This window comes from Montipora foliosa, chromosome 8 (assembly GCF_036669935.1).
Source record: "Montipora foliosa isolate CH-2021 chromosome 8, ASM3666993v2, whole genome shotgun sequence".
NCBI lineage: Eukaryota > Metazoa > Cnidaria > Anthozoa > Scleractinia > Acroporidae > Montipora > Montipora foliosa.
The window spans coordinates 42,890,591-42,902,565 of NC_090876.1; the positions used below are offsets into that span (position 1 = coordinate 42,890,591).

The window sequence follows — 11,975 nt, forward strand, 5'->3', positions numbered from 1 at the left end:
AAAGAGAACTTATTCATGTCACCGACGCTCTACGATCTAACAATTACCCCCAAAATGTTATCTCCAACATCTTAATTAAAGAAGAAATCTTCTACTCAGCGAACATACCTCATCCCAACACCTGAGGACCCTCCGATTTCTCTAATTATGCAGTCCTCCCTTATATTAATGGAATTTCTCAGCCTCAAACTAGACTTCTTAAAAAACATGATATTCGAGTTGTCAGCAAGCCATTCAAGACTTTACAACAGGAGTTTCCCTCTCCTAAGTCCCGACCTCCGATCGATCTTCAACCAAACGTGGTTAACAAAATATCTTGTGCCGACTGCCCATGGAGCTATGTAGGCGAGACTGGCAGATTCTTTGAAACTAGAAAAAAAGAACATATGAGAAATGTGAAGTCTTACGCAAGAGGCTTCAACATCGCTAAACACGCTTGGTCTTCAAATCACTCTATTGACTTCCAAAATTCCACAAGGGTTCTTCTCGTACCCGCAATTAAGACACTAGAATCATGGCAACCGCTTCGATAGATCATGCAGATAACTATTCAAGGCCGCTCCCTAATCAATACTCTATTCTTTTAAAAAAGAACAATTAATTTATTTTTGACACTTTTATACATTTTTTTTCTCGTTTTAATATATTCTTTTTATAGTCTCACCTATTTTTGTATATTTTTTCCATTCATATCCATTGAAGGCTGTAGCCTGACAGCCGAAAGCTCAAAAGTTTTTCATCGATATATAGCCAGTGAACGTTTTTACAATTTTTAAGTAGAGAATCTTGTTAATTGGCCGAAGGAGACTGTATATTTAAAAGGGGCCTTGCTGTTAATAAGCCTTTCCTCGCGGAGCTTTTCAACTAATCTAAGGCTCTTTATGCATACAACTCTCATAGTAGGTCTATGTCACCGTGTTTCACAGAGAAATCACCGCATTTTAATAGGTAGCATAATGTAGTGGATAGCGCTCCGGGTTCGAGTCCCAGCCCATGCGCTCCAATCAAGATTTGGTTATGTTGGCGCCCACCCATGCCGTAATAGCGTTAGGTGCTATTGACCCACGCCGTAATAACGTTAGACGCTATTGACCCATGCCGTAATAACGTTAGACGCTATTGAAAGAGGAGCCACCTGGCGGCCATTGACTGCCGTCGGCCTCTTGTCTCTGATCTTAATTCTTTCACCGCTAAATTTTCAGAGATGCGCTTAAATAAGATTTGACTCGAGCGGCCTTTAGTTTCTAATCCCATGGATACATACATACATACATGCTTTATTTAAACACGGTAAAACCTTCAGTAAAAATACAATAGCTATAAATTGAAAATAAAGTTGACAGTTACTTGTGAAAATACATTGTTCGTGGTTAGTCTTACGAAGTTCGTTTCATCCTGACCAAGGGACTCATCAGAGACCTTTCTGCTTGGCAAACTCGTTGGGCATCACGCCCAAAGTCCCGTTCGCTAACAAAATTATGACCGTGACAGCAATCTGGCCTTATAACGCATAAGGATTACAGACCGCACACATTCACGAGTGAAAATTGACAATAATGTTGACAGTTACTTGTATAAATAATTTTGTTAGCGAACAGGACTTCGGTCTCTGATGAGTCCCTTGGTCAGGATGAAACGAGCTTCGTAAGACTAACCACGAACAATGTATTTTCACAATTGCTGGTTTTCACTCACGTGATCAACAGCCATGTTTTTCAACGAAAACAAAAGGAAGCGTTTGCATAATAATAGAGTTAAATTCCCCGAGGATTTGGTCGGGGCACCAACATGGCCGCCTTTTCTTTGTTTTGGGCACCAACATGGCGGTCGTGACGTCATGTGAAAACCGAGAATAGCTATAGTACAATAAAATTCAGTACCTACTGTTTTACAAGGTTGCCGTGTGATAGCCCAATCCTAATTTTCATAAAATCTATTTACTTCTTTTTAAAAAGATTTAACTGAATGATTCGATCGTACGTAAATTGTTGGGTAAGTTGTTCCATTGTGAGGCCGCACTGTAGCTAAAACTTTTTTTGAAATAGTTGGTGTTTGGTTTGGGCAAATTAAGCTTCATTTCTAAATCCTGGCTTTGTATTTTGTCTTTTCCCCTTTCGAGACGATGCTCTTAGACCGTATCTGTGGATAACAGACAAGAGGTCTCCTCTAATTCAAACAAGTTTCATGTTTCAGCCGGGCGTTTGCCCTCAGTTTGCCTTAGTTTGGGTTGTCAGCGGTCGGTGAGTAAAGATTGCGTTCTTCTTTGCTCCGTAAATTTGTAGAGTTTTTTCTCTTTTTTTTTGTATCTGTGTGTAAGTGTTTGAAGTTTCTACTAATATGGGTTTGGTAGATAGTTGATGTAGCAGATTGTGTTGTAGTTGCGTATTGTTGTGTGTGTCACTTGTTTGTCCGACCTGTCTTTGAAACTAGTCTTTTTTGTTTTGGCTTTCTACTTTCGTTAGCTTTCAGAGTTATTAAGGGAGCCATTACCCTTTTTATAATTTCATTTCCTTGTACTTTGTTCTGTTAGGAAAAAAGGTAATAAAGTTGTTGTTGTTTGCCGCGCCGTTTTTCTGTGAACGCGATGCTCAATGTCTTCGATAACTCGGTATGCTAAAATGCTTTACAATGTTACAACGGTGAATACATCGAAGCTACACATGCCTAATCATATGGGATCCTTCTAATATAAAGTATTTTTGGGGGCATTTTTAACAGACTGCTTTTGTTATAGACGACACAAAATCTGAGGCGCGTACTTTCGGAATATAGACAAACACGGCAAATCGGGAACCCTCGATTGGTGTCTGGGTTCTTCAACGTCCCAAAAACAAGCCGTACAGTTTCTTTTTCTTCTTTGAGAAAAGTGGAGGGTAAATTCATTTAAAACGTTTTCCTCCTTTATAAGACTTTAACCGTTGGTACGGAAGGCGTTTGATCTATGTATGGTTGCACGGGAGAGGGATGGTGCTTCGCCACCTGTGCTAGCTCGTCGGCAAAAAAGGCAAATTGCTATCATCTCGTACTGCAGTCATTGTTTTTCTGACGGATGTGCGAGACTTTGTAGGCCTACCCCATACCCGAGTAGGGGTCCAAGTAGCTACTACCATATATGGACAATGACACGTGGGAGAACCTTAGAGGGAAAGTTGAGATAGGAACATTTTGCTGTGGTGAAAAAGAAAGTGAAACGTTGCCTTCTTTTAGTGTGCGGAGTGTACTGGTCAGGAAACTTAGAATTGATAGACATCTCAGTAAACTGTAGCACTTTAATTATTGACATAACAACAATAATAACAATCTCGTTAAAATATGCTCTGGATTACAAAGCAAACACTCTCATACGGTATTTACAGAAATGTCATTTTAAAAGCTAGAAAGGTACTTGGATTGATTCATCTTTGTTCCTTTGCGTTCCAGGTCTTTGATGGAACGTTGTCAAAAAATTTTCCCCTTGTTTAAAGGAATCCTTTAACTTTTATTTTGATCTAATTACCTCGCTTGCAACAAATTACTGGGCAGTTAGGAGCACAAGTCGGGGGTGCACATGTTGGGGGGCAAATTGGTGGTGGGGGAGGGGGTGGTGGGGGTGGCGGCGGTGGGGGAGGAGGAGGTGGTGGTGGTGGTGCTGGACAGCAGACAGGTGCACAAGATGGCTGACAAATTTGAATCGACGGAGGAGGTGGAGGAGGTGGAGGTATCATAACAGGGGGCTGACAGCAGCTTGGTTGGCAGGGTGGTGCACAGACTTGCATGCACATCGGAGGGCACGGGGGTGGGGGTGGTGGGGGCTCAAGTGGAGGTGGAGGGATGGCAGGGCCGGGCTCGTAGCGTGGTCTTGGAACCCAGTGCTCGGGACCTGGTGGACGAATGCAAGGTGGGGGACATGTTGCCTCCGCTGTGGAAAATAAGGAGAATAAATTCAGAAGTGTTATCATGTCGTAAAGCAAGTAAAATTTGCACAGGGTACATGTTCTCGAATATTACGAAGGTCTACCCCTTGGATATCACTAACTGAATTTGTAATTGATTGAATGATGGAACAAGAGACGAATCAAAGACGGAAAGTGACCTGGTGGTGATGGTTCTTCTCCGCTTCCGCTTTCTGCGCCACTCCCGGAATCATCTGTGAATCAAAGGCAAAACGTTTTTAACAAGGAATCCGAAAATGCAATCATTAATGCCATTTGTCCAACGCATCAGCTCAAATTTTCTCAGGACGTTGTGCGGGGAAGCGATTAACATTTTTATGGATCTACTGTGATAGACAAGTATTTTACCTTTTTTTTTTTCATGTTATGATCTCCGCTAACTTATTGAGAATATATAATGGCGCTGTATGAGAGACACGTTTCTTTTACGTCATCTCAAGACAAGACTATGTTGTAAAGTGTCGCCCTAAATATAGCGGAATTTTTAAGCAACCAATCGTGTACTCCTGCCGGTGTTCGTTGGATCAACTGGCTTGATTTTGATCCAATCCTAAACTCTCATTGCACCTGACGAAGGCTGGTCTGGCCAGCCGAAATAAAGTACATTTACTAAATAATCAAATCTACGTTGTATCGGCTCTTTCTGGGAATACTTACTAAATATAGCTTAACCTGCTTTTTTGTTGTTAAACAAACATAATGGTGAAGGAGGTGCACTCTTCTCGTTATGCCGGGGTTTGGCATACTGAAAGTAATAGTTTGCAGTAGCGTTCTGGTGAGGGCTGCTATGACTTGGGTTACAGAGATCTGGTGCCCAGTGACTCGATGAGAACATATGATATTGATCATCAGTGATGCTGATGATGATGATAATGGTGATGAGGTCTGCCAAGTGCGCATGGCGTAACGCTAGGGGCCATGAGTTAGCGATATGACGCCGTTTGGCGAGACTGCCTATTGTTATTGTCAGGGCTTGTAATTTTATTATTCTCCGACCAATACTTATGTTAATAATGCTCAGAGCAAATAAAAAAGAACATAATGCTCCTACCTTCCAACTTATTATCTCTAGATAGCGATCCTCTCTTTACAGCGTCTTCGTTTGGTACTAAGAACAAATAAATGTCACGATGTCAGAGGTTTCTTTGGGTTAAACTTGATACGTGTGAATTAGATGAAAATTGATCGCTAGATACGTCAATGTTCTCAAAATTTAACAATTATTTATTATTCATTGCTCAAACATATTTGTTGGCGATGTTTTCCCTTCATATAACAATTAAATTGTCAGGGGGCTTGTGATCGGACTGTTCGGAGCAATCGGAGTTGTCGCCCAGTTTCCCCGAGTGAATGCTTTGCAAACCCAGCGGGAGCCCCATGAGTAGGACCCTCCCTATGCACTATATCCTTGAGCGGGAGACTCGGATTTACATCAATTTGAACAATTTGCATACATCATTGTTTTTGCTAATTTTGTCTTCGTTTCACAAGATAACTTTATTCTGATTGCCCATCCTAAGCTATGCGTGCAGAGCCAAAGAACTCGTGGTGCTCTCAAAATAGAAGGATGCGCACAAAGGTTGAGACATAGGGCTCCTGAAACCAGTCAGAGGTCGCTACCGTTTTCTCGCCGCTCACCAAAAGAATCGCGGCCTCCAGGGAAGATACTGTACAGCTAGACCATTTAGATGTGAGAAACATGGAGGTTTAAAACTGAGCAAGATCGCCGGCCTGCCTGGTTTCGTGTTTAAAGGACTTGTTTACTTCGCACACAAGTGTAAAATGAAAAAGAAAGAATCGCGGCCTCCAGGGAAGATAATGTACACCTAGACCATTCAGATGTGAGAAAGATGGAGGTTTCAAACTGAGCAAGATAGCCGGCCTGCCTTGCTTCGTGTTTAAAAGACCTATTTACTTCGCACACAAGTGTAAAATGAAACGTGTAAATTACCTATAAGCGTGGTTCCTTCTTGTGCCAAAAGCACAAACACGAGAAGCTATGAGTCTTTTGTTCTACCAAAAGTAGCAATGATCAAATAGAATTTGTGTTTGTCCTCGCTAGACTCCTCGCTATTCTAACGACGTAAGCATGCGCATTAACAGGAGTAACTACGTGCAGAGCCCATTATCGTCCCCAGAGCCACTCGCTTTCACTTACCCTTTCGAGTCACTCTTGTTACAAAGGAAAATTCGAATTTTTTTCATTGCCTAATAAAAACTGAATGCGCAACAAGAATTAATTGATAAATTACCGCGCACTTCCTGTTCGAAAGGCGGAAATTTTGACCTGCTGTTGATAAGTAGTACGACAGTTTTCCCATAACCAGTGCATTGCCTGTAATGGTTGGAGATGATCGCCACCATCCTCTGTTTAGCTGAGCATGAGCAAATACATTCTTGGCGCTTCCGCATGCGCTAAAGGATGTCATAAAATTTCTGACATCCAGTGAGTCTCTGTTACCAGAGTCCCTCGGTCCTCGTACCACGTGACCAAAAGAAACGGGGACTCTGGGAACGAGAATGTGCAGAGCCGTTAATTAATCGGTTGCTATGGAGTTTTCGCGTGTTGCTTCTGCTCGACGAGTCCTTGCATTACAGACGTAAATTGGCGCCATGCTTTACGCTTGCAGTTTGACAGCAATCTCCGTCATTAAAAAACAACGGAACTCACCATTTTCATCGTCATCTGAAGCATCTTCATCAACATCAGTGTTTGTAGCCTCGTCTTCATCATATTGAGATTCATTTGGGTCACTATAATCGTCACTATTTGCTTCTAAGTCGTTATCTTCTTCTGCGAAAGAAGAAAGACGGAAAATTAATTTTAGCTGATGAACTGACACTTTAACATCTTAAGACTTGCAGCTAAAAAAATAGGAAAATCTGCACCAACATATACACAGAGACAAATATATCTCCACCTCATAACAGAGCAGAGCTTATTACAAAAGTGGCCAGAGTTGCCCGACGTATGGTTAACATGGTTAGCTCTAACCGTGCTCGAAGCATGGTTAGCGCTGAGAAGGCTAGGATCATTGTCGCCCTCTGTCATTTACTCGTCACATAGTGTCAAATCTAAATCAGCGAATACCTTCCTTTTTTTCCTCTAAAGCAAAATGGCCACCGGTCACGTGAGGGGAATGTTCTAGTTATTTGACGCTGAAATGCTCCAGTCGAATTCTTACCTTTAGGAAATCTTGATAGGTCTGTCAACAAAACAAACGATGTCAGTGGTATAAATGTTCGCACTTAAAATCATGCAAAACGGACATTTACCATTTTTAGATATGTTTATGTGATTTAAAGTTCATACTGTTGTATCAAGTTAGTAATCAAAATGCTGAGAGGAATAGTAAAGAAGTGAAATATGGATGCATTGTTTAAAAGGCAATTCATTAAAGAATTAGTGGGTGGCTTCATCATAAGGATTATTGGGAAGTAACTTGACCGATGTTGTACGTACAGGTGGACCACTCCTAAGATTTCAAAGTCTAGTTCAATGCTTCTTTTCTTTAACTACAATTTATCGGAACATTTTGCCGCACTGGTTGTCAAACGACGTGTCCATTAACTCACAGCGCAACTCCTCGGTCAGCATAATCGACTTACCTTTCAAACTTCTAGACGTCACAAGGTCGCTTGTAAACGAAATGCATATTAGCGCTAATAAAAACGCGCTGAGCGATAGCTTGAGGGGCATATTCTTGACCCTGTTGGCAGATATAAATGATGTGAGGACATGCTGCGAATCAGTGCCCCATGAAATTACTTCGGTAATAACCGGGGATTGGTTTCCTACACATGATAGAAACAAATTTTCTACTTGACAGATTACGCGATCACAAAGTAGTCGTGAATGAAGAATCTCCTCATTCATCAACGGTAAATGGGAACAATGGCAAAAAGAATTTATTTTAAGGTCGAAGAGTTGTAAGAGTTGCAGCCATAAAATTAAATCATAATTCGTAACAGGTCCTATCTTAAATATCATTTCTTTCCTCAAGTACAGTTTCTAGTTTAGGCTACGCAGTTTTTTTTACATAAAATGAAGAAGTAATCAGGAAATTCAAATATAAGTTCACGTTCCTATTATTAAATTGTAATATTTTCCTTTTTAAGAAGTATTTATATGACGGATCACTAAACCGTGTGCTCTTTTGTGTAAATGTTTCGGATGCCTTTTCAAAGGTAACAATCACTTATATTATAAAGTAGTACTCAAAAAAGTGAAAACAAAGTTTTTAAATACATTACCTTCCTCTTCTCGACACAACCGGCTAAGAGGACAGGGCTGTTAGAAATATCACTTCGCCGAAAGTTCCTTTCTTCGCTGAATAATTTAATTCACTTGGCTGGTACTTGCCCTGGACTTGATAAACAACGCATGCGCATTGACCTTGTGAGTCATTTTTTGATAAGATCATTGATCGAACTCGGGTGTGATCTTGTTTTTCACAGACTTCCTTTCTTTTTGTATTTACAAAAGGGATTCTTCAACCTTTTTGTCGCCATGTTTATGAATGAAATTAATGAAGCTAAATCTTTTTTTCCTGAAACGAGTCAGTTAAAAGTGACACGTTTTGTGCAAGGACACCAAAAGATGGGTATATCTTCCAGCTTGTTAACTAAATAAGTTAGTTTTTTGGCATAGTTTTCTTCCCAAAAACCAACCTAATATTTAGTCCTTTCCAGTGGGTTATTCGAGGATGTTTGCTTTGATTTGCTATCGAATTACGTGGCGCCAAAAGCTCGAGGATTGGGACGAATTAAGGACCAATACCTCTTGCCCCAATCCCTTAGCTGTTGACCGCGCGCCAATGGTACGGTAGGGCCGAAAATCTCAGATTTAACACTAGGGAAGAGGCTTTCCGTTTAGGCTAAATCAGATGTGGAGAATTTCACACCCGAGAAGTTGCTTTTAACTATCAGTTTCAACTTGCATTGGGCAATGTTTGTACTCTTTATGAAAGAACACAGAAGCTCTAAGTTATGGTTCTTGAACGCGGCATCTGATAGTCATTGAAGTATTTTGACGACTATTTTGGAACAATGGCGACCACGGTCAAACCTATTGGCTGAATCATTTTTTGCTAACTTTTTCGAAATTACTGCATGGCGTGCAGTCATCATTTTGTGTCCGACAAATGAATCAGATGTAATTTTAAACTTTATTTGTTTTTTCTTTTAGACCATTTGACTGAGGTTTGAACGAGGTCACCTAGGGATTCCTTGAAAACCATTAGGAACTTAAAGATCTTCGATGTAACGACGTAACGAGGACGCCATCACGCAATGGCATTTAATTTAACGAGCAATACAATCGGTCTGCACGTGTTTCATTAAACGTTGTAAAATTTTCTTTAGCGTCCTCTCCAAATTTGTGACGATAAATGATTAAACTTCTAACTCTATATTGAAAACTTATGTCCACCGCAGAAATTCCGACTATGATTTGCTTTTCAAGCTTGAACACCGGTCCCCCAAATTCGATTCGAGTGTAGTTCTGATAATTTGCAAATGAACACATTGAAATAATGGCGAAGAAAAATCTCTACCTTCAACTTGCAATTTTAAAGAAGGTTTCTGTTGACGTTGTTTCGTAGATCTTAAACTTCTTATTGTTTTGAAAGCGCTGTGTTTTATGCTATAAGGAACTTACGACGTGAATCGACGACGTTTGCGCGACGGCTCTGTTAGATTGCTTGACGTCTGTTCTGCGCATGCGTATATGGACACTTGCCGACGACGACGACGTTGGTGAGGGCGATTTGCCGGTATCTAGCAGGACGCAACGTTTCTTAAAGTTTCTTTCGGTGCTTCCGGTGTTTTTGCCAAATAAATCAAGGATCGCAATTTAGGGGCATGTTCAACACATACGTTTTTCTTATTTTTTGTCTGTGTGCGCATTATTCAAGTGACGATCTTTGCTACGCTATGGCGATTAGTCCAATTAAAATAAAAGCGCCATTGAAACTCAAAGGGAAATCTGCATATCAACAAGGATAGGGACTGATAGGCCTTGATATAATACAGGTAGCGAAGCTGAAACTAAACCACGATTGATCAAAAATAAGGCGCAAACAGCGGTAACAAACATGAAAACAAGCGCATTGGTTGAAATTATTTACTTACTGTTTCGTATGCTTCGACATACATCTTCAGAAGTGACCGTCAACTCCAAATTAGAGTTTGGATTTTTTAAATGTAATATAAGTAACTAATTAACTTTTTAAAGACAATTAATGTGACAAATAATGGTAAATAAAACGAGAAAATAATTGACTAATGCATACGAAGCGTTAAGTAAATAATTTCAAACAATTCGCTTGTTTGTAATAGTTGTCACTACTGTTTGGGTCTTATTTTTGATTAAGCTGAGATGGCCAAAGAAAAATGATTGGTTATCTCGTCAGGAGTCTGTTAGGTAGCTGTTCAGCAAGTTTATTAATGTCCTCCCTGTAGAAATAAACCTCGGCCTTGTATTCGTCGTGTTTTCTTATCCAAACCGAACTTTTCATAGCTCCAGGATCACTGTAAACATCGTATAAAAGTACAAATTGTTGTTCGTTCGGTAAGAATATGCTATACAAGAGTTCGTTTCTCTGATGTTAGGCATTTGGATTATTTAAACAACTTACCTTGTGAAAAGATAAAAACAAACTTCACAAACAGGCGGAAAAATTTACCACACGTGCACGAACGTCATCGTTTTTGCTGCGAATATTTCTACGGGAGGGCGAACGGGACATTAGGGCCGTTTATACGAGAGAAAATAAGCCGTGGCTTACTCTGGCCGCGGCGTACAAATTACGCGAAATTTTGTACGTAGATTTTGTACCATTTATACGGGGTGTTCGCGTCTTATGTAAGCCGCGGCTTATTTTCTCTCGTATAAACGGCCCTATTGTTGTTCGTTGTGTAAGAGTATGCTATAGATAAGTTCGTTTCTCTGATGTTAGGCATTTGGATTAAACAACTTACCTTGTGAGAAGATAAAAACAAACTTCACAAAAAGCGGAAAAGTTTACCGCACGTGCACGAACCTTATCGTTTTTGCTGCGAATATCGTAAATTTAAATTTCTACGGGACGGCGAGAGGAACATTAGGGAGCTTACGCAAGAACGACGACGACAGCTGCGAGAACGCCACAAAACAATAGCTCTAATGAGCAAAAACAAAAGCTCCGCACGCCCTGCACGTGCATTTTTCATTTTGGTACATTTCTTTGCTGTCCTCGTGCTGACAACGACGTGAATTGACCAAATTTCGGGTTGTGTAGAGGACGTGAGAACACGACGAGACATTTTTAATTTTCTCCCCAACTGAACCACACAATTCATACCAATTTTATTCCTGAAATGTTGATACACATCTTCCATTCCGAACGACTTGGGGTTATAACGAAGTTGTTACAATAACGGGAAATAATATTTTTAGACGACGTTCTCTCTGCCGTCGTCGTCGTCCTAGCCTAAGCTCCCTTATGACTTGACCCAACGGCGCCGTCGAGCGAACGTCGTCCGGATTCTTAAGCTCCGTAATACTTCAAAGGGGATCCCTGAAACTTACGTATTTTCCAGATAGATTTTTATTTAATTATTTGAAATGAGTTAATTTTGTTCCAATTTAGTAAGGGTTAGTAACGTTCCTTTATTTCAATAAGTATTAAAATAGAAGACTACCTCGGAAATGTACCATGAACTGTTGGTTGGTTTATGATAGGGGAGGGCTTCTCAGACAGCCCAGGGGCCGGCTGATCGAAGCCTGGTTAGCGCTAGCCGTTGGTGTTAAGAGGTATCAAAACCAATAGGTTTCCATGGCAGGTAATGCTGGTTAGCGCTAACCATGCTTCGAGCAACCTGGGCCAGTATGGCCGCGAGCGACCTGGACTGTCTGAGATTCAGGTTGTCGTCATCGTTGCGTAAACTGCTGCCTGTTTTCGGATGTTGGCGTCGCGAACGCCGTCGAGTATTCGTTACTTTTGCACCAAACAACAGTTCTTTCATACACAAGTTTATCTTTTTAATGACACTCAGTAAAAC

At 40.7% G+C, this 11,975-nt stretch overlaps 1 protein-coding gene across 1 annotated transcript; it reads right to left on the reverse strand.

Annotated features, from left to right (window-relative positions):
* Positions 1 to 3,249: 3,249 nt before the first annotated feature.
* LOC138012901 (uncharacterized) lies at positions 3,250 to 8,295 on the reverse strand. Its single transcript, XM_068859839.1, has 7 exons — positions 8,187 to 8,295; positions 7,542 to 7,642; positions 7,118 to 7,138; positions 6,604 to 6,726; positions 4,984 to 5,040; positions 4,073 to 4,126; positions 3,250 to 3,898 (listed from the first exon to the last, which is right to left on the reverse strand). The coding sequence occupies exons 2-7, from the start codon at positions 7,630 to 7,632 to the stop codon at positions 3,489 to 3,491; spliced, it is 756 nt and encodes a 251-aa protein (XP_068715940.1). The 5' UTR covers positions 7,633 to 7,642; positions 8,187 to 8,295; the 3' UTR covers positions 3,250 to 3,488.
* Between the last annotated feature and the right edge of the window lie 3,680 nt (positions 8,296 to 11,975).